We start from the raw sequence: 21,412 nt of genomic DNA, 5'->3' as shown, positions 1-21,412 counted from the left end.
GCCCCGGGGGGCTGAGTTGGGGGGGCACTGGGCTGCCCGGGCCCCGGGGGGCTGAGTTGGGGGGGCACTGGGCTGCCCAGGCCCCGGGGGGCTGAGTTGGGGGGGCTGAGCCCAGGAATGACACCCAGCTGCCCTGCCCCCATCCCCTCAGGACTCCCAGGCCGTGGAAGTGGCCACCAAGCAGGACGGGGTCCTGACCCTGCCCGGGGTCTCCAGGGCCGACGGCGGGACCTACCGGTGCCAGGTGCTGGACTTCGACAGCCCCCCAGAGGTGCAGCTGGAGAAGGAGGTGGCCATCGACGTGAACTGTGAGTGCCCCGGGGACCCCCCCATTTCATCCGTGAGAGCCCCAGGGAGAGACCCCCCCATTTCATCCGTGAGAGCCCTAGGGACCCCCCCATTTCATCTGTGCGAGCCCCAGGGACCCCCCCATTTCACCCCTGAGAGCCCCAGGGAGAGACCCCCCCATTTCATCCGTGAGAGCCCCAGGGAGGGACCCCCCCATTTCACCCCTGAGAGCCCCGGGGAGCCCCCCCCCCCATTTCACCCCTGAGAGCCCCGGGGAGCCCCCCCATTTCACCCCTGAGAGCCCCGGGGACCCCCCCATTTCACCCCTGAGAGCCCCAGGGCCTGCTGGGTGATCCACCCCCCCATTTCACCCTCCCCCCCACTTCACCGGTGAGAGCCCCGGGGCTGCTGGGAGACAGGAGCGGAAGAGGTGCAGTTTGGGGGGCCCGCTGCCTCTCTCTAACCCGACCCCACGCTCTGCCCCCCACAGACCTGGACCCCCTGACGGTGCAGCCAGGCAGCCGTGTGACCGTACCCCTGGGGGGAGAAGTCACACTCGGCTGCGCCACACGGGGCTCAAAGCCCCCCCGCCTGCTCTGGAGGAAGGTGAGATCCCGGGGGCGCGGGGAGGCCCCCACAGGCTGGTTCAACCGGACTCCGCTGGGGTGGGGCACAGGGGCTGTTTCTACAGGGCCCCGCACCTGGGCTCAGATGCAGCCACCTCTGGGGAGGACACGGCACAAGAGTCACACACGGATCTTTCTGAACCACTTGAATAACAGCAAATCCTGCTCCTGCCGGGCCCCCCAGTGCCGGGAGGGGGCCAGGGCAGCGCCCCCCAGTGCCAGGATGGGGTGTGGGGGCAGGGGCAGCGACCCCCAGTGCCGGGAGGGGGCCAGGGCAGCGCCCCCCAGTGCCGGGATGGGGTGTGGGGGCAGGGGCAGCACCCCCCCAGTGCCAGGATGGGGTATCGGGGCCCGGGGCAGCACCCCCCCCAGTGCCGGGATGGGGTGTAGGGGCAGCGCCCCCCAGTGCCAGGAGGGGGCCGGGGCAGTGTCCCCCCAGTGCCGGGATGGGATATCGGGGCCAGGGCAGCGCCCCCCAGTGCCAGGATGGGGTGTGGGGGCAGGGGCAGCACCCCCCCCAGTGCCAGGATGGGATATCGGGGGCCGGGGCAGCGCCCCCCAGTGCCGGGATGGGATATCGGGGCCAGGGGCAGCGCCCCCCAGTGCCGGGATGGGATATCGGGGGCCGGGGCAGCGCCCCCCAGTGCCGGGATGGGATATCGGGGGCCGGGGCAGCGCCCCCCAGTGCCGGGATGGGATATCGGGGCCAGGGGCAGCACCCCCCAGTGCCGGGATGGGATATCGGGGCCAGGGGCAGCGCCCCCCAGTGCCGGGATGGGATATCGGGGCCGGGGCAGCGCCCCCCAGTGCCGGGATGGGGTGTGGGGGCCGGGGCAGTGCCCCCCAGTGCCGGGTTGGGATATCGGGGCCGGGGCAGCGCCCCCCAGTGCCAGGATGGGATATCGGGGGCAGGGCAGCGCCCCCCAGTGCCGGGATGGGATATCGGGGGCCGGGGCAGCGCCCCCCAGTGCCAGGATGGGATATCGGGGCCAGGAGCAGTGCCCCCCAGTGCCAGGATGGGATATCGGGGGCCGGGGCAGTGCCCCCCAGTGCCGGGATGGGATATCGGGGCAGGGGCAGCACCCCCCAGTGCCGGGATGGGATATCGGGGCCAGGGGCAGCGTCCCCCAGTGCCGGGATGGGATATCGGGGGCAGGGCAGCGCCCCCCAGTGCCGGGATGGGATATCGGGGGCAGGGCAGCGCCCCCCAGTGCCAGGATGGGATATCGGGGCCAGGGGCAGCGCCCCCCAGTGCCGGGATGGGATATCGGGGGCAGGGCAGCGCCCCCCAGTGCCAGGATGGGATATCGGGGCCAGGGGCAGCGCCCCCCAGTGCCAGGATGGGATATCGGGGGCAGGGCCGCGCCCCCCAGTGCCAGGGTGGGGTGTGGGGGCAGGGGCAGCGCCCCCCAGTGCCGGGATGGGGTGTGGGGGCCAGGGGGAGTGCCCCCCAGTGCCGGGATGGGATGTCGGGGGCCGGGGCAGCGCCCCCCAGTGCCGGGATGGGGTGTGGGGGCCGGGGCAGCGCCCCCCAGTGCCGGGATGGGATATCGGGGGCCGGGGCAGCGCCCCCCAGTGCCGGGATGGGATATCGGGGGCCGGGGCAGCGCCCCCCAGTGCCAGGATGGGATATCGGGGGCCGGGGCAGCGCCCCCCAGTGCCAGGATGGGATATCGGGGGCAGGGCAGCGCCCCCCAGTGCCGGGATGGGATATCGGGGGCAGGGCCAGCGCCCCCCAGTGCCGGGATGGGATGTCGGGGGCCGGGGCAGTGCCCCCCAGTGCCGGGATGGGATATCGGGGGCAGGGCAGCGCCCCCCAGTGCCGGGATGGGATATCGGGGCCGGGGCAGCGCCCCCCAGTGCCGGGATGGGATATCGGGGCCAGGGCAGCGCCCCCCAGTGCCGGGATGGGATATCGGGGGCCGGGGCAGCGCCCCCCAGTGCCGGGATGGGATATCGGGGGCAGGGCCAGCGCCCCCCAGTGCCGGGATGGGATGTCGGGGGCCGGGGCAGTGCCCCCCAGTGCCGGGATGGGATATCGGGGGCGGGGCAGCGCCCCCCAGTGCCGGGATGGGATATCGGGGGCCGGGGCAGCGCCCCCCAGTGCCGGGATGGGATATCGGGGGCGGGGCAGCGCCCCCCAGTGCCGGGATGGGATGTCGGGGGCCGGGGCAGCGCCCCCCAGTGCCGGGATGGGATATCGGGGTCAGGGGCAGCGCCCCCCAGTGCCGGGATGGGATGTCGGGGCCCGGGGCAGTGCCCCCCAGTGCTGGGATGGGATGTCGGGGGCCGGGGCAGCGCCCCCCAGTGCCGGGATGGGGTGTGGGGGCCGGGGCAGCGCCCCCCAGTGCCGGGATGGGATATGGGGGCCGGGGCAGCGCCCCCCAGTGCCGGGATGGGATGTCGGGGGCCGGGGCAGTGCCCCCCAGTGCCGGGATGGGATGTCGGGGGCCGGGGCAGCGCCCCCAGTGCCGGGATGGGGTGTGGGGGCAGGGGCAGCGCCCCCCAGTGCCGGGATGGGATATCGGGGGCAGGGGCAGCGCCCCCCAGTGCCGGGATGGGATATCGGGGGCCGGGGCAGCGCCCCCCAGTGTCGGGATGGGATGTCGGGGGCCGGGGCAGCGCCCCCCAGTGCCGGGATGGGGTGTGGGGGCAGGGGCAGCGCCCCCCCAGTGCCGGGATGGGATATCGGGGGCAGGGCCAGCGCCCCCCAGTGCCGGGATGGGATATCGGGGGCAGGGCCAGCGCCCCCCAGTGCCGGGATGGGCCAGGGCAGCGCCCCCCACTGAGACTCTCAGCCCCCCAGCACAGACCCCTCTCTTTGCAGGGCAGGGAGCGAGTGGCCGATGCCGGCAGCCACACCCTGCGCTCGGTCTCCTACCTCATGGCCGGCACCTACACCTGTGAGGCCTCCGTGCCCAGCGTGCCCGGGCTGTGGGAGGAGCAGGCCGTCCAGGTTACTGTGGAAGGTATGGGCTGCCTGTGGGGCTGGGGGCACAGGGCATGGGGGGCAGCACAGGTGGGGGGTGTGCCCCCTAAGTGGTGCCTGGCATGGGGGGCAGCACAGGTGGGGGGTGTGCCCCCTAAGTGGTGCCTGGCATGGGGGGCAGCACAGGTGGGGGTGTGCCCCCTAAGTGGTGCCTGGCATGGGGGGCAGCACAGGTGGGGGTGTGCCCCCTAAGTGGTGCCTGGCATGGGGGGCAGCACAGGTGGGGGGTGTGCCCCCTAAGTGGTGCCTGGCATGGGGGGCAGCACAGGTGGGAGGGTGCCCCCTAAGTGGTGCCTGGCATGGGGGGCAGCACAGGTGGGGGGGTGCCCCCTAAGTGGTGCCTAGCATGGGGGGCAGCACAGGTGGGGGTGTGCCCCCTAAGTGGTGCCTGGCATGGGGGGCAGCACAGGGACTGGGCATGTCAGATCCTAGGATCCCAGGGCGGGCAGAGACCTCGGGGCATCGCATTCAGCCCCTGCCCAAGGCAGGGCCAGCCCCGAGGCAGCCAGCCCAGCCAGGGCTGTGACCAGCCGGGACGGAAACCGCTCCGGGGTGGAGATTCCCGAGATTCCCTCAAACCCCCCCCCCCCCCCCCCCGGGCCTCCCCGCCTGCCTCAGGAAATAGCTTGTCCTAATGTCCAGCCTGGAGCCCCCCCCCCCGGCAACTTGAGCCCATTGCTCCCCGTTCTGCATCTGCCCCTGCTGAGACCAGCCTCCCTGGCACCCTGGGGTACGTCTGGACTCCGCGACGGAGCGTCTAGACGACAGCCAGGTCTGTGGCCAAGCAAGCCGCGCTGTCGACAGGCGAGTGCAGAAGCACAGGACGGTGCAGGTGCAGTAACGCTGTCTGGCGCCAGGACTCTGTCCGCAACAGGCGCCGTTCCTCGCTGGATGAGGGTTACTCACACAGCCGAGCGCTGTCACCGCGCTGTCGACAGGCGAGTGCAGACGCACAGGACGGTGCAGGTGCAGTAACGCTGTCTGGCGCCAGGACTCTGTCCGCAACAGGCGCCGTTCCTCGCTGGATGAGGGTTACTCACACAGCCGAGCGCTGTCACCGCGCTGTCGACAGGCGAGTGCAGACGCACAGGACGGTGCAGGTGCAGTAACGCTGTCTGGCGCCAGGACTCTGTCCGCAACAGGCGCCGTTCCTCGCTGGATGAGGGTTACTCACACAGCCGAGCGCTGTCACCGCGCTGTCGACAGGCGAGTGCAGAAGCACAGGACGGTGCAGGTGCAGTAACGCTGTCTGGCGCCAGGACTGTGTCCGCAACAGGCGCCGTTCCTCACAGAATGGGAGTTACTCACACTGCTGAGTGCTGTCACCGCGCTGTCGACAGGCGAGTGCAGAAGCACAGGACGGTGCAGGTGCAGTAACGCTGTCTGGCGCCAGGACTCTGTCTGCATCAGGCGCCGTTCCTCGCTGAATGAGGGTTACTCACACAGCCGAGCGCTGTCACCGCGCTGTCGACAGGCGAGTGCAGAAGCACAGGACGGTGCAGGTGCAGTAACGCTGTCTGGCGCCAGGACTCTGTCCGCAACAGGCGCCGTTCCTCGCTGAATGAGGGTTACTCACACAGCCGAGCGCTGTCACCGCGCTGTCGACAGGCGAGTGCAGACGCACAGGACGGTGCAGGTGCAGTAACGCTGTCTGGCGCCAGGATTCTGTCCGCAACAGGCGCCGTTCCTCGCTGAATGAGGGTTACTCACACAGCCGAGCGCTGTCACCGCGCTGTCGACAGGCGAGTGCAGACGCACAGGACGGTGCAGGTGCAGTAACGCTGTCTGGCGCCAGGACTGTGTCCGCAACAGGCGCCGTTCCTCGCTGAATGAGGGTTACTCACACTGCCGAGCGCTGTCACCGCGCTGTCGACAGGCGAGTGCAGAAGCACAGGACGGTGCAGGTGCAGTAACGCTGTCTGGCGCCAGGACTCTGTCCGCAACAGGCGCCGTTCCTCGCTGAATGAGGGTTACTCACACAGCCGAGCGCTGTCACCGCGCTGTCGACAGGCGAGTGCAGACGCACAGGACGGTGCAGGTGCAGTAACGCTGTCTGGCGCCAGGACTCTGTCCGCAACAGGCGCCGTTCCTCGCTGAATGAGGGTTACTCACACAGCCGAGCGCTGTCACCGCGCTGTCGACAGGCGAGTGCAGACGCACAGGACGGTGCAGGTGCAGTAACGCTGTCTGGCGCCAGGACTGTGTCCGCAACAGGCGCCGTTCCTCGCTGAATGAGGGTTACTCACACAGCTGAGCGCTGTCACCGCGCTGTCGACAGGCGAGTGCAGACGCACAGGATGGTGCAGGTGCAGTAACGCTGTCTGGCGCCAGGACTCTGTCCGCAACAGGCGCCGTTCCTCGCTGAATGAGGGTTACTCACACAGCCGAGCGCTGTCACCGCGCTGTCGACAGGCGAGTGCAGAAGCACAGGACGGTGCAGGTGCAGTAACGCTGTCTGGCGCCAGGACTGTGTCCGCATCAGGCGCCGTTCCTCGCTGAATGAGGGTTACTCACACTGCCGAGCGCTGTCACCGCGCTGTCGACAGGCGAGTGCAGAAGCACAGGACGGTGCAGGTGCAGTAACGCTGTCTGGCGCCAGGACTCTGTCCGCAACAGGCGCCGTTCCTCGCTGAATGAGGGTTACTCACACAGCTGAGCGCTGTCACCGCGCTGTCGACAGGCGAGTGCAGACGCACAGGATGGTGCAGGTGCAGTAACGCTGTCTGGCGCCAGGACTCTGTCTGCAACAGGCGCCGTTCCTCGCTGAATGAGGGTTACTCACACAGCCGAGCGCTGTCACCGCGCTGTCGACAGGCGAGTGCAGAAGCACAGGACGGTGCAGGTGCAGTAACGCTGTCTGGCGCCAGGACTGTGTCCGCAACAGGCGCCGTTCCTCGCTGAATGAGGGTTACTCACACAGCCGAGCGCTGTCACCGCGCTGTCGACAGGCGAGTGCAGAAGCACAGGACGGTGCAGGTGCAGTAACGCTGTCTGGCGCCAGGACTCTGTCCGCAACAGGCGCCGTTCCTCGCTGAATGAGGGTTACTCACACAGCCGAGCGCTGTCACCGCGCTGTCGACAGGCGAGTGCAGAAGCACAGGACGGTGCAGGTGCAGTAACGCTGTCTGGCGCCAGGACTGTGTCCGCATCAGGCGCCGTTCCTCGCTGAATGAGGGTTACTCACACTGCCGAGCGCTGTCACCGCGCTGTCGACAGGCGAGTGCAGAAGCACAGGACGGTGCAGGTGCAGTAACGCTGTCTGGCGCCAGGACTCTGTCCGCAACAGGCGCCGTTCCTCGCTGAATGAGGGTTACTCACACAGCCGAGCGCTGTCACCGCGCTGTCGACAGGCGAGTGCAGAAGCACAGGACGGTGCAGGTGCAGTAACGCTGTCTGGCGCCAGGACTCTGTCCGCAACAGGCGCCGTTCCTCGCTGAATGAGGGTTACTCACACAGCCGAGCGCTGTCACCGCGCTGTCGACAGGCGAGTGCAGACGCACAGGACGGTGCAGGTGCAGTAACGCTGTCTGGCGCCAGGACTGTGTCCGCAACAGGCGCCGTTCCTCGCTGAATGAGGGTTACTCACACAGCCGAGCGCTGTCACCGCGCTGTCGACAGGCGAGTGCAGAAGCACAGGACGGTGCAGGTGCAGTAACGCTGTCTGGCGCCAGGACTGTGTCCGCAACAGGCGCCGTTCCTCGCTGAATGAGGGTTACTCACACAGCCGAGCGCTGTCACCGCGCTGTCGACAGGCGAGTGCAGAAGCACAGGACGGTGCAGGTGCAGTAACGCTGTCTGGCGCCAGGACTCTGTCTGCAACAGGCGCCGTTCCTCGCTGAATGAGGGTTACTCACACAGCCGAGCGCTGTCACCGCGCTGTCGACAGGCGAGTGCAGAAGCACAGGACGGTGCAGGTGCAGTAACGCTGTCTGGCGCCAGGACTGTGTCTGCAACAGGCGCCGTTCCTTGCTGAATGAGGGTTACTCACACAGCCGAGCGCTGTCACCGCGCTGTCGACAGGCGAGTGCAGAAGCACAGGACGGTGCAGGTGCAGTAACGCTGTCTGGCGCCAGGACTCTGTCCGCAACAGGCGCCGTTCCTCGCTGAATGAGGGTTACTCACACAGCCGAGCGCTGTCACCGCGCTGTCGACAGGCGAGTGCAGAAGCACAGGACGGTGCAGGTGCAGTAACGCTGTCTGGCGCCAGGACTCTGTCCGCAACAGGCGCCGTTCCTCGCTGAATGAGGGTTACTCACACAGCCGAGCGCTGTCACCGCGCTGTCGACAGGCGAGTGCAGACGCACAGGACGGTGCAGGTGCAGTAACGCTGTCTGGCGCCAGGACTGTGTCCGCAACAGGCGCCGTTCCTCGCTGAATGAGGGTTACTCACACAGCCGAGCGCTGTCACCGCGCTGTCGACAGGCGAGTGCAGAAGCACAGGACGGTGCAGGTGCAGTAACGCTGTCTGGCGCCAGGACTGTGTCCGCAACAGGCGCCGTTCCTCGCTGAATGAGGGTTACTCACACAGCCGAGCGCTGTCACCGCGCTGTCGACAGGCGAGTGCAGAAGCACAGGACGGTGCAGGTGCAGTAACGCTGTCTGGCGCCAGGACTGTGTCCGCATCAGGCGCCGTTCCTCGCTGAATGAGGGTTACTCACACAGCCGAGCGCTGTCACCGCGCTGTCGACAGGCGAGTGCAGACGCACAGGACGGTGCAGGTGCAGTAACGCTGTCTGGCGCCAGGACTGTGTCCGCAACAGGCGCCGTTCCTCGCTGAATGAGGGTTACTCACACAGCCGAGCGCTGTCACCGCGCTGTCGACAGGCGAGTGCAGAAGCACAGGACGGTGCAGGTGCAGTAACGCTGTCTGGCGCCAGGACTGTGTCCGCATCAGGCGCCGTTCCTCGCTGAATGAGGGTTACTCACACAGCCGAGCGCTGTCACCGCGCTGTCGACAGGCGAGTGCAGACGCACAGGACGGTGCAGGTGCAGTAACGCTGTCTGGCGCCAGGACTGTGTCCGCAACAGGCGCCGTTCCTCGCTGGATGAGGGTTACTCACACAGCCGAGCGCTGTCACCGCGCTGTCGACAGGCGAGTGCAGAAGCACAGGACGGTGCAGGTGCAGTAACGCTGTCTGGCGCCAGGACTGTGTCCGCAACAGGCGCCGTTCCTCGCTGGATGAGGGTTACTCACACAGCCGAGCGCTGTCACCGCGCTGTCGACAGAACTCGGCGGCAGTGTAGACTAGACACACCCCTAGAGTCCCAGGGTTGGAAGAGATCTCGGGAGCCATTGAGTCCAACCCCCCCAGGACGGTGCAGGCTGCTGCCAGAGCCCCCTCACTCTGCTCTTCTGCAGACGGAACAGACCCAAGTCCCTCGGCCGCTCCTCGCAGGCCATCGCTCCAGCCCCTAATCAGTTTGGTCGCCCTCTCCAGTGCGTCCACTTCCTTTCTGTAGGGGGTCCCCAGAAGTGGACACAACACTCCAGAGCTACATCTACGCTGTAGCCTTCATCCACAGAAGCCGATGCAAGTGAAGTTCGGAGTGGAATATGGCCGCACTTCATTTGCATAATTAATTAGCAGCCACTTTTGCACAAGAGACTTTTGCGCGAAAAGGAGCTGTGTAGATGGCTCCTTTTGGTGCAAAAACTCCTCTTGCTCAAGGGCCGTTCTGCCTCACGTCAGCAGGCACGGCTCTTGCACAAGAGGGGTTTTTGCACCAAAAGGGGCCGTGTACACAGCCTCTTGTGCAAAAGGGATCCGAAGAGGAAATGCAGATACAAGCGTGACATATGCAAACGAGTGCTCCATTTGCATTTCCTCTTGTGGCAAAGCCTTGCGGTTTAGACATAGCCTGACAGACAGAGGCCAGGGACACGAGCCCTTCCCACTCTGGCTAATAGCCATGGATGGACCGAACCTCCATGAATTCACCTAGTTCTTTCTTGAACCTGTTAAATTCCTGGTCTTCACAACATCCTCCGGCGAGGAGTTCCACAGGCTGACTGTGCGCTGTGTGAAGAAAAACTTCCTTTGGCTTGTTTTAAACCTGCTGCCCATTATTTTGATTTGGTGACCCCTAGTTCTTCTGTTATGTGTTAGCGTTCCTGGCTACAAGGGCACGCTGTTAGCTCTCGTCCACTGCAATCCCCAGCTGTTTTTCTGGCGCTGCTGCCTAGCCAGTCGGTCCCCAGCCTGTAACATTTCTTGGGATTCTTCCGTCCCACGGGCCGGACTCTGCACTTGTCCTTGTTGAACCTCATCAGATTTCTTGTGGCCCAATCCTCCAATCGGTCCAGGTCACTCTGGACCCTCCCTGCCCCCCAGCGTATCCACCTCTCCCCCCAGTTTAGTGTCATCGCAAACTGGCCGAGGGTGCAGCCCATCCCCCCAGCTGGGTTGAACAAAACCGGCCCTAGAACCGACCCGAACCCCCCCCCCCCCGCACACAAACTCTGTGGGGCACCCCAGGCAAAGTCCCTCTGTGGGCTGCTGCCCTGATGGCTGCTCCTCACCTCGACCACAGCCCCCCGTTCGCTGGCAGACGACAAGCACAGTCAAACAGAGCGACAGGCACTGGCTAGTCCCCCCGCTTACAGCACCCCCCAGCGCCACTCTCATCTTAGCGGCTGTCACGGCGCTTGAACATCTTCCAACACGAGCGAAGGCCCAGGCAGCCCCGTGTCACCGCGCTGGGGGGTGCAGAGAACGGAGTCGGAACCTCCGCGGGAGGAACGCAGATGTCCCAAGGCCTGGTCTCCACAGAGCACCACGCGTGGGTGTGAGGGGTGTATGTGGACGGGTGTGGTGTAGGTGTGTCTGTGTATTGTGGTATGTGGGGGGGTATGTGGATGAGTGGGGTGTAGGTGTGTCTGTGATGTGGGTGTGTGCGGTGTAAAAGGGGATGTGTGGATGTTTGTGGTGTAGGGGTGTGTGAAGGTGGGGGGTGTATGTGGATGGGTGTGGTGTAGGGGTGTATGTGGATGGGTGGGCTGTAGGGGGTGTATGTGGGGGGTATGTGAATGGGTGTGGTGTAGGGGTGTCTGTCATCTGTGGGGGGTGTACGTGGATGGGTGTGGTGGGGGGTGTATGTGGATGGGTGGGTATGTGAATGGGTGTATGCGGATGGATGGGGTGTGGGGGTGGGGGATGTACGCGGATGGGTGGGGGTGTACGGGGGGGTGTGGTGTGGGGGGATGTACGCGGATGGGTGGGGGTGTATGGGGGGGTGTGGTGTGGGGGGATGTACGCGGATGGGTGGGGGTGTATGGGGGGGTGTGGTGTGGGGGGATGTATGTGGATGGGTGTGGTGTAGGGGGTGTATGTAGGGTGGGGGGTGAGGGTGGGGGTGTATGCGGATGGGTGGGGGGGGTGAAGTTGGGCGTTTCCCAGAGGGTGGGCCGGGACCGTCTAGGGTTGGCAGGAGCATTGGCCTGAGAATCCACCTCTGGCACCATCCATGTCTGCCCCCCCCCCCCCCCCCGGGCTCTGCCTTGCAGGCAAAGCCTGTTCTCCCATAACGCGCCCCCCCCCCCCCGCAGGGCTGTGCCTGGGGAGCTCTGGTGTGGCCAGCTGCCCTGGGGCGGGGTGCCCCTCACAGCAGTGGTCCCCAACCTTTCAGGGCTCCGCGCTGGGGACCACTGCCTACAGGAACGGGGGCAGGGTGGGGGTCTCGCTTGGTGGCTGCTGAGCCAGGGGAGTGGGGGCTGGGTGTCCGGGGCCAGCTGGGGTTCTGGGGGACAGATGTAGGGTGGGGTCCTGGGCACCCCCATCAGTGACTTTGTTCCTTCCGACAGGGAAGCCGGAGCTGGACGAGCGCCCGAGCCGGCACCAGCTCCTGGCCGAAGGGCAGCACCTCCCGCTAAACTGCTCGGCTGTGGGGCACCCCGAACCCCAGCTCACCTGGAGCCTGCCGGGGGTAAAGGTGAGGGGGTATGTGGTGGGGCGGCAGAGGCAGGGGGCACGGGATGGGGAGCAGCCCTCTGCCTGCCGCTGTCCCCCCAGCGTGTTATGTCCATGCACAGAATGACCGTCGTTATGTGGACCAACTCTGCGCCCCCCCCCGGGCCGGGCACGCCCCCCTCTCTGCGCCCCCCCCGGCCGGGCACGCCCCCCTCTCTGCGCCTCACCCGGCCGGGCACGCCCCCCTCTCTGCGCCCCCCCGCCCCCCCCCAGTCGGGCACGCCCCCCTCTTTGCGCCCCCCCCCCCCCCCCGGCCGGGCACGCCCCCCTCTCTGCACCTCACCCGGCCGGGCACGCCCCCCTCTCTGCGCCCCCCCCGGCCGGGCACGCCCCCCTCTCTGCGCCCCCCCCGGGCCGGGCACGCCCCCCTCTCTGCACCTCACCCGGCCGGGCACGCCCCCCTCTCTGCGCCCCCCCCCCCAGTCGGGCACGCCCCCCTCTTGCGCCCCCCCCCCCCCCCCGAGCCGGACGCGCCCCTCTCTGCGCGCCCCCCCCCCCCCGGCCAGGCATGCCCCCCTCTCTGCGCCTCACCCGAGCCGGACGCGCCCCCTCTCTGCGCCCCCCCGAGCCGGACGCGCCCCCCCCTCTGCGCCCCCCGGCCACGCCTCCCTCTCTGCGCCTCCCCCAGCCAGAAGCTTCCTTCTCTCCACCCCCCTGAAGCAGGGAGCTCCTCTCTTTCCACCTCAGTCCAGCTGCTCTAGTGGCAGCTGCAGGTCGGCAGCTTCAGAGGCGTCCAGAATTGAAACTGAGCCTGGGAACGGGGAGGGGGTCAGCGCTGGGTGGCCAAGTGGGGGTCATGACCTTCCCGTGCTGCTGTGGGGCTCAGCCTGGATGGGACGGGGGGGGGGGATTGTAGAGTGAGTCCCGGTGCACTGGGTGCGAAGGGGGAGTAGCAGAGTGAGTCCTCGTGCACGGGGTGCGAGGGGGGGTTGCAGAGTGAGTCCCAGTGCACTGGGTGCCCGGGGGGGCTGCAGAGTGAGTCCCGGTGCACGAGGTGCAAAGGGGGAGTAACAGAGTGAGTCCTCGTGCACGGGGTGCGAGGGGGGGGTTGCAGAGTGAGTCCCAGTGCACTGGGTGCGAGGGGGGAGTAACAGAGTGAGTCCTCGTGCACGGGGTGCGAGGGGGGGTTGCAGAGTGAGTCCCGGTGCACGAGGGAGGAGTAGCAGAGTGAGTCCTCGTGCATGGGGTGCGAGGGGGGGTTGCAGGGTGAGTCCCGGTGCACGAGGGGGGAGTAGCAGAGTGAGTCCTCGTGCACGGGGGAGGAGTAGCAGAGTGAGTCCTCGTGCACAGGGGACACCCAGTGCCGGTGCAGAGCCCTACTGGAGAGCCCCGCGAGGCGTGCTCGGTGTGCGGCTCTGCGCAGACAGCCAGGGCGGCAGGGGGCCGTGGCCGGGTCCCTCACCCTCTGTCCCCCCAGCCGGTGGTGAGCCGCTCGGGGAGCCGGGTGACGAGCGCGGTGACGGTGGAGGTGACGGCGGCGCTGGCCAAGGCTGGAGTCTGGTGCCGGGCCAGCAATGGGCTGGGGGAGGCCGTGCAGCACTTCGCCCTGGTGATCGGTGAGTGGGGCGGGGCACGGGGCCGGCGGGGGGCACGGGGCCGGCGGGGGGCACGGGGCCGGGGGGGGCACGGGGTCGGGGGGGGGGGGGCATGGGGCCGGCGGGGGCACGGGGCCGGGGGAGGGGCACGGGGCCGGGGGGGGGGCACGGGGCTGGTGGGGGCACGGGGCCTGGGGGGGCACTGACCTGTCTCTCCCTCCCACGGCAGAACCGGCGGCAGCGACCCCTCCGGCAGGTGAGTGCCCCTCCCCCGTGGGGCTGTGCCAAAGGGGGTCCCCCAGGCTGTTTGGCACTGGGGGTGGGGTCCCTGTCGCTCGTGCTGGCCAGGGGACCCCGCGCTCTGGATGGGCGGGTGCTGGGGGGCAGGGGATTCATGCCAAGGGGCCAAGCGCAGACCCTTTGGTGTCCCTGCAGTGGGGGGCTCTGCAGGCGGGCGCAGAGGGGGGCTGTGCACATAGGAGGCGGCCAGGGGGTTCTGTATGTGGGGGACGGCAGGGGGCTCTGTGCACAGGGGTAGCGGGGGGGCTCTGTGTGCGGGGGTGGCCAGGGGGCTCTGTGCACAGGGGTAGCGGGGGGGCTCTGTGTGCGGGGGTGGCCAGGGGGCTTCTGCACACGGGCAGCAGAGGGCTCTGTGTGCAGGGGAGGGGAGCTCTGCAGGTGGGGGCGGGGCGGGTTCTGCACACAGGGGCAGCGGGGGAAAGTGGGGAGCTGTGTGTGCAGGGGGTGGCTGGGGGTTCTGCACACAGGGGCAGCGGGGGGCAGTGGGGGGCAGTGGGGGGCTGTGTGCAGGGGGTGGCTGGGGGGTTCTGCACACAGGGGCAGCGGGGGAAAGTGGGGGGCTGTGTGTGCAGGGGGTGGCTGGGGGGTTCTGCACACAGGGGCAGTGGGGGGCAGTGGGGGGCTGTGTGCAGGGGGTGGCTGGGGGGTTCTGCACACAGGGGCAGTGGGGGGCAGTGGGGGGCTGTGTGTGCAGGGCGTGGCTGGGGGGTTCTGCACACAGGGGCAGTGGGGGGCAGTGGGGGGCTGTGTGTGCAGGGGGTGGCTGGGGGGTTCTGCACACAGGGGCAGCGGGGGGCAGTGGGGGGCTGTGTGTGCAGGGGGTGGCTGGGGGGTTCTGCACACAGGGGCAGCGGGGACAGTGGGGGGCTGTGTGTGCAGGGGGTGGCTGGGGGGTTCTGCACACAGGGGCAGCGGGGGGCAGTGGGGGGCAGTGGGGGGCTGTGTGTGCAGGGGGTGGCTGGGGGGTTCTGCACACAGGGGCAGCGGGGGGCAGTGGGGGGCAGTGGGGGGCTGTGTGTGCAGGGGGTGGCTGGGGGTTCTGCACACAGGGGCAGCGGGGGAAAGTGGGGGGCTGTGTGTGCAGGGGGTGGCTGGGGGGTTCTGCACACAGGGGCAGTGGGGGGCAGTGGGGGGCTGTGTGTGCAGGGCGTGGCTGGGGGGTTCTGCACACAGGGGCAGTGGGGGGCAGTGGGGGGCTGTGTGTGCAGGGGGTGGCTGGGGGTTCTGCACACAGGGGCAGCGGGGGGCAGTGGGGGGCTGTGTGTGCAGGGGGTGGCTGGGGGGTTCTGCACACAGGGGCAGCGGGGGAAAGTGGGGGGCTGTGTGTGCAGGGGGTGGCTGGGGGGTTCTGCACACAGGGGCAGTGGGGGGCAGTGGGGGGCTGTGTGTGCAGGGCGTGGCTGGGGGGTTCTGCACACAGGGCAGTGGGGGGCAGTGGGGGGCTCTGTGTGCAGGGGGTGGCTGGGGGGTTCTGCACACAGGGGCAGTGGGGGGCAGTGGGGGGCTCTGTGTGCAGGGGGTGGCTGGGGGGTTCTGCACACAGGGGCAGCGGGGGAAAGTGGGGGGCTGTGTGTGCAGGGGGTGGCTGGGGGGTTCTGCACACAGGGGCAGTGGGGGGCTGTGTGTGCAGGGGGTGGCTGGGGGGTTCTGCACACAGGGGCAGTGGGGGGCAGTGGGGGGCTCTGTGTGCAGGGGGTGGCTGGGGGGTTCTGCACACAGGGGCAGTGGGGGGCAGTGGGGGGCTCTGTGTGCAGGGGGTGGCTGGGGGGTTCTGCACACAGGGGCAGCGGGGGGCAGTGGGGGGCTGTGTGTGCAGGGGGTGGCTGGGGGGTTCTGCACACAGGGGCAGCAGGGGGCAGTGGGGGGCTGTGTGTGCAGGAGGTGGCTGGGGGGTTCTGCACACAGAGGCAGTGGGGGGCAGTGGGGGGCTGTGTGTGCAGGGGGTGGCTGGGGGGTTCTGCACACAGGGGCAGCGGGGGTTGTGGGGGGCTGTGTGTGCAGGGGGTGGCTGGGGGGTTCTGCACACAGAGGCAGTGGGGGGCAGTGGGGGGCTGTGTGTGCAGGGGGTGGCTGGGGGGTTCTGCACACACGGGCAGTGGGGGGCAGTGGGGGGCTGTGTGTGCAGGGGGTGGCTGGGGGGTTCTGCACACAGGGCAGTGGGGGGCTGTGGGGGGCTCTGTGTGCAGGGGGTGGCTGGGGGTTCTGCACACAGGGGCAGCGGGGGGCAGTGGGGGGCTGTGTGTGCAGGGGGTGGCTGGGGGGTTCTGCACACAGGGGCAGTGGGGGGCAGTGGGGGGCTGTGTGTGCAGGGGGTGGCTGGGGGGTTCTGCACACAGGGGCAGTGGGGGGGCTCTGTGCGCGGGGGAGTGGGGGTTCTCTTCGGGGGCAGCGGGGGGCTCTGCAGGTGGGGGCAGCGGTGGGCTCTGAGCCCAGGGGGGCAGCAGCGCTGCACTGGGAGGGGGCCCAGGGGCCCGGCCTCAGCACCCTGCTCTCCCCACAGCGGGGGGCTCTGAGCCCCAGGGGGGCAGCAGCGCTGCACTGGGAGGGGGCCCAGGGGCCCGGCCTCAGCACCCTGCTCTCCCCACAGCGGGGGGCTCTGAGCCCCAGTGGGGCAGCAGCGCTGCACTGGGAGGGGGCCCAGGGGCCCGGCCTCAGCACCCTGCTCTCCCCACAGCGGGGGGGCTCTGAGCCCAGGGGGGCAGCAGCGCTGCACTGGGAGGGGGCCCAGGGGCCCGGCCTCAGCACCCTGCTCTCCCCACAGCGGGGGGCTCTGAGCCCCAGGGGGGCAGCAGCGCCGCGGTCGTGGCTGTCGTGGTCTGTGTCCTGCTGCTTCTGATCATCGTCGGCTTCCTCTACTGCCTGCAGCGCCGGGGGCAGCTGCCCTGCGGGGCGGGAGAGAAGAGATCGCTGTGAGTCGCCCCCGCCCAGCCCCCTGCCAGGGCACCCCCCCGTGGCAGCTGCCCAGGGCTCCGTCACAAGTTGGGGTGAGGTCCTGGGCCCTCCGGCCCCTTGTTCCCCAAACCCACCATTGCTCCACGCCCCTCCGGGCTCGGGGCTCCCCCCTCGGGCTCACCGGCTCGGGGCTCCCCCCTCGGGGCTCACCGGCTCGGAGCTCCCCCCTCGGGCTCACTGGCTCGGGGCTCCCCCCTCGGGCTTGGGGCTCCCCCCTCGGGCTCACCGGCTCGGAGCTCCCCCTCGGGCTCACCGGCTCGGGGCTCCCCCCTCGGGCTCACTGGCTCGGGGCTCCCCCCTCGGGCTTGGGGCTCCCCCTCGGGCTCACCGGCTCGGAGCTCCCCCCGCGGGCTCACTGGCTCGGGGCTCCCCCCTCGGGCTTGGGGCTCCCCCTCGGGCTCACTGGCTCGGGGCTCCCCCTCGGGCTCACTGGCTTGGGGCTCCCCCCTCGGGCTCACCGGCTCGGGGCTCCCCCCTCGGGCTCACTGGCTCAGGGCTCTGTCCCGCAGGGCGTCCAAGGAGGGCGGCGTGGAGGCCCCGGCTGTGGAGATGAAGACGGACGAGGGGCACGAGCAGACGGGGCTGCTGAGCCCCAGAGGTGGCAGTGGGGGGGCCGCTGGGGGTCATGAGGTGAGCCGTGGGGCTAAGTGGGGCAGCGACAGGGCCGGGGGGGGGCCGTGGCTTTGCAATGGGGGGAGCTGGGGGCCATGAGGTGAGCCGTGGGGCTAAGTGGGGCAGCGACAGGGCCGGGGGGGGGGCCGTGGCTTTGCAATGGGGGGAGCTGGGGGCCATGACGTGAGCCGTGGGGCTAAGTGGGGCAGCGACAGGGCCGGGGGGGGCCGTGGCTTTGCAATGGGGGGAGCTGGGGGCGCTGCCTTCAAGCCAAGCAGCGCCGGGGGAGGGGAGCTGCCTGGAGTCGGCGGGTGAGGGGTGGCTTCGGGACATGGGGTCACTGTGTGAGTCTCTCCTCCCCCCCCAGTGCTGAGCCCCACCCCCGCAGAGCAGCTGCACCAGGAGCCCCTCCCCGAGGAAGAGGAGGCCGGGGCTGGCCAGGAGAAGGCGGACGTGGCCCCCGTGGCCCCCCTGGAGAGGGAGGGGCATTTACTGCTTCTGGTGTCGACGTCTGCAGACACCTGGTGGCTCCCTGCCCCCCCGGGACCCAGGCACACGCTGCCCCCTATGGGCTCCACGGCCCCCCGGCACACGCTGCCCCCTATGGGCTCCAGGGCCCCCCGGCACACGCTGCCCCCTATGGGCTCCACGGCCCCCCCCGGCACACGCAGCCCCCTATGGGCTCCACGGCCCCCCCGGCACACGCTGCCCCCTATGGGCTCCACGGCCCCCCCCCCCGGCACACACAGCCCCCTATGGGCTCCACGGCCCCCCCGGCACACGCTGCCCCCTATGGGCTCCACGGCCCCCCCGGCACACGCTGCCCCCTATGGGCTCCACGGCCCCCCCCGGCACACGCAGCCCCCTATGGGCTCCACGGCCCCCCCGGCACACGCTGCCCCCTATGGGCTCCACGGCCCCCCCGGCACACGCTGCCCCCTATGGGCTCCACGGCCCCCCCGGCACACGCTGCCCCCTATGGGCTCCACGGCCCCCCCCCCAAGCACACGCAGCCCCCTATGGGCTCCACGGCCCCCCCGGCACACCCTGCCCCCTATGGGCTCCACATCCCCCCCCCCTCAGGACCCAGGCACAAGCTGCCCCTATGGGCTCCAGGCCCCCCTGGCACACGCTGCCCCCTATGGGCTCCACATCCCTCCCCCCCAGGACCCAGGCACACGCTGCATTGAGGCGAGTATTAAAGGTTGTAACACCTGCCCCCCCCAGCTCTCGGTCTGCCAGTGTCCCACGGGCGCCCTGCCCCCCCCCGGCTCTCGGTCTGCCAGTGTCCCATGGGCGCCCTGCCCCCCCCAGGCTCTCGGTCTGCCAGTGTCCCACGGGCGCCCTGCCCCCCCCCCGGGCTCTCGGTCTGCCAGTGTCCCATGGGCGCCCTGCCCCCCCCCCCCCGGGCTCTCGGTCTGCCAGTGTCCCACGGGCGCCCTGCCCCCCCCCCGGCTCTCGGTCTGCCAGTGTCCCACGGGCGCCCTGCCCCCCCTGGGCTCTCGGTCTGCCAGTGTCCCACGGGCGCCCTGCCCCCCCCGGCTCTCGGTCTGCCAGTGTCCCACGGGCGCCCTGCCCCCCCCGGGCTCTCGGTCTGCCAGTGTCCCACGGGCGCCCTGCCCCCCCCCGGCTCTCGGTCTGCCAGTGTCCCACGGGCGCCCTGCCCCCCCCCCCCCCCTCTCGGTCTGCCAGTGTCCCACGGGCGCCCTGCCCCCCCCCCGGCTCTCGGTCTGCCAGTGTCCCACGGGCGCCCTGCCCCCCCCCCGGGCTCTCGGTCTGCCAGTGTCCCACGGGCGCCCTGCCCCCCCCCCCCGGGCTCTCGGTCTGCCAGTGTCCCACGAGCGCCCTGCCCCCCCCCCCGGGCTCTCGGTCTGCCAGTGTCCCACGGCCGCCCTGCCCCCCCCCCGGGCTCTCGGTCTGCCAGTGTCCCACGGGCGCCCTGCCCCCCCCCCCCGGGCTCTCGGTCTGCCAGTGTCCCACGGGCGCCCTGCCCCCCCCCCCCCCCCGGGCTCTCGGTCTGCCAGTGTCCCACGGGCGCCCTGCCCCCCCCGGGCTCTCGGTCTGCCAGTGTCCCACGGGCGCCCTGCCCCCCCCCCCCCGGCTCTCGGTCTGCCAGTGTCCCACGGGCGCCCTGCCCCCCCCCCCCGGGCTCTCGGTCTGCCAGTGTCCCACGGGCGCCCTGCCCCCCCCCGGGCTCTCGGTCTGCCAGTGTCCCACGGGCGCCCTGCCCCCCCCCGGGCTCTCGGTCTGCCAGTGTCCCACGGGCGCCCTGCCCCCCCCCCGGCTCTCGGTCTGCCAGTGTCCCATGGGCGCCCTGCCCCCCCCAGCTCTCGGTCTGCACCCAGTACTGCTGGGCCACGCGCAGGGCAGAGGCACCGGGACAGGTGTCACAAGGGTGGGGGAGCCCCCCACCCACAGCCAGAGGGGACTCTCAGGCGGCAGGTAGAACACAAGATCTGTTGGGTCGCAGCTCAGACTCCTTGTTCCAGGCCTGCCAGGCCCCCTTCTTCCCCAGCCAAAACCGCCTCGCCCTCGGCCACTGGGCACCCGCCCCCAGCCGCTCACCCCCTGCCTGCTGCAGATTCCAGGCAAAACATCACCCAGCTGCACCCAGCTCCCGTGTTGGGCGGGCGGGGCCCCGTGGAGAGGGCTGGGGATGTAGCCCGTGTCCCTCTGGGGTTGGGTCCCATTCTAAGGTCTGCAGGGAGCTGGGGACCGACCAGCTCAGGCCTTGGGGGTCCCGCTGCTGTTCCAGTGATTTCCTGGACACCTCAGCGCTAGGCTCTGCAACGCCAAACCCAGGTGTTGAGCCTGGCGTGAGCCGGTCCCTAGCTCCCCACAAGGGGGGGCACCCCCAACCCGCCTCCTTGAGCGGCACCCCAGGGTTACACCGGCGACCCCTCTGCCTTCTGGGGACCACTTCCCACCGGCAGAGCGAGGCAGGTGACGGGTGCGAGGGGAGCGGGAGCAGAGCGAAGGGAGCGGGAGCAGAGCGAGGCGGGTGACGGGTGCGAGGGGAGCGGGAGCAGAGCGAGGCGAGCGGGAGCAGAGCGAGGCGGGTGACGGGTGCGAGGGGAGCGGGAGCAGCGCGAGGCGGGTGACGGGTGCGAGGGGAGCGGGAGCAGAGCGAGGCGGGTGACGGGCGCGAGGGGAGCGGGAGCAGAGCGAGGCGGGTGACGGGCGCGAGGGGAGCGGGAGCAAAGCGAGGCGGGTGACGGGTGCGAGGGGAGCGGGAGCAGAGCGAGGCGGGTGACGGGTGCGAGGGGAGCGGGAGCAGAGCGAGGCGGGTGACGGGTGCGAGGGGAGCGGGAGCAGAGCGAGGGGAGCGGGAGCAGAGCGAGGGGAGCGGGAGCAGAGCGAGGCGGGTGACGGGCGCGAGGGGAGCGGGAGCAGCGCGAGGCGGGTGACGGGCGCGAGGGGAGCGGGAGCAGCGCGAGGCGGGTGACGGGTGCGAGGGGAGCGGGAGCAGAGCGAGGGGAGCGGGAGCAGAGCGAGGCGGGTGACGGGCGCGAGGGGAGCGGGAGCAGCGCGAGGCGGGTGACGGGCGCGAGGGGAGCGGGAGCAGCGCGAGGCGGGTGACGGGTGCGAGGGGAGCGGGAGCAGAGCGAGGCGGGTGACAGGAGCAGAGCGAGGCGGGTGACAGGCGCGAGGGGAGCGGGAGCAGAGTGAGGCGGGTGACGGGTGCGAGGGGAGCGGGAGCAGAGCGAGGCGGGTGACAGGAGCAGAGTGAGGCGGGTGACGGGTGCGAGGGGAGCGGGAGCAGAGCGAGGCGGGTGACGGGTGCGAGGCGGGTGACGGGTGTGGGGAGCGGGAGCAGAGCGAGGGGAGCGGGAGCAGCGCGAGGCGGGTGATGGGCGCGAGGGGAGCGGGAGCAGCGCGAGGCGGGTGACGGGCGCGAGGGGAGCGGGAGCAGAGCGAGGCGGGTGACGGGAGCAACACGATGCGGGTGCAGGAGCAGCGCGAGACGGCCTCAGTACACACCAGAAACCCCCCCGCTCTCACCGCTCCCCCTCTGCAGAGGGGAAGGCACCTGTTGCCCTCGTGCACCCCAGCGTCAGGCGCCGCATGGGTGTCAATGGCTGTGGGCGTGGGGTGCGCAGCCCCCCAGGCAGGTACGCTCAGGCCCTGGAGGGCTGAAGAGCC

At 70.2% G+C, this 21,412-nt stretch overlaps 1 protein-coding gene across 9 annotated transcripts in view; it reads left to right on the top strand.

Annotated features, from left to right (window-relative positions):
• BCAM (basal cell adhesion molecule (Lutheran blood group)) overlaps positions 1 to 17,745 on the top strand; it is a 47,856-nt gene extending 30,111 nt beyond the window's left edge. The window contains exons 8-16 of one of the 9 annotated variants that reach the window (XM_089772831.1): positions 152 to 308; positions 779 to 894; positions 3,742 to 3,883; positions 11,705 to 11,832; positions 13,288 to 13,426; positions 13,635 to 13,661; positions 16,571 to 16,614; positions 17,167 to 17,287; positions 17,637 to 17,745. In XM_089772831.1, coding sequence (XP_089628957.1) covers positions 152 to 308; positions 779 to 894; positions 3,742 to 3,883; positions 11,705 to 11,832; positions 13,288 to 13,426; positions 13,635 to 13,661; positions 16,571 to 16,614; positions 17,167 to 17,286 — 873 coding nt within the window. In that variant the 3' untranslated portion in view covers position 17,287; positions 17,637 to 17,745. Of the gene's footprint in view, positions 1 to 151; positions 309 to 778; positions 895 to 3,741; positions 3,884 to 11,704; positions 11,833 to 13,287; positions 13,427 to 13,634; positions 13,662 to 16,205; positions 16,409 to 16,466; positions 16,690 to 17,166; positions 17,288 to 17,636 lie in introns of those variants that run through there. The other 8 variants (XM_089772828.1, XM_089772826.1, XR_016347761.1 and 5 more) reach the window with 8 other exon arrangements.
• Positions 17,746 to 21,412: the final 3,667 nt, after the last annotated feature.

Source organism: Pelodiscus sinensis, chromosome 22 (assembly GCF_052426305.1).
Source record: "Pelodiscus sinensis isolate ZL-2025 chromosome 22, ASM5242630v1, whole genome shotgun sequence".
NCBI lineage: Eukaryota > Metazoa > Chordata > Testudines > Trionychidae > Pelodiscus > Pelodiscus sinensis.
The sequence above is the reverse complement of the archived record's forward strand: the minus strand, read 5'-3'. Positions and strand labels throughout refer to the sequence as shown.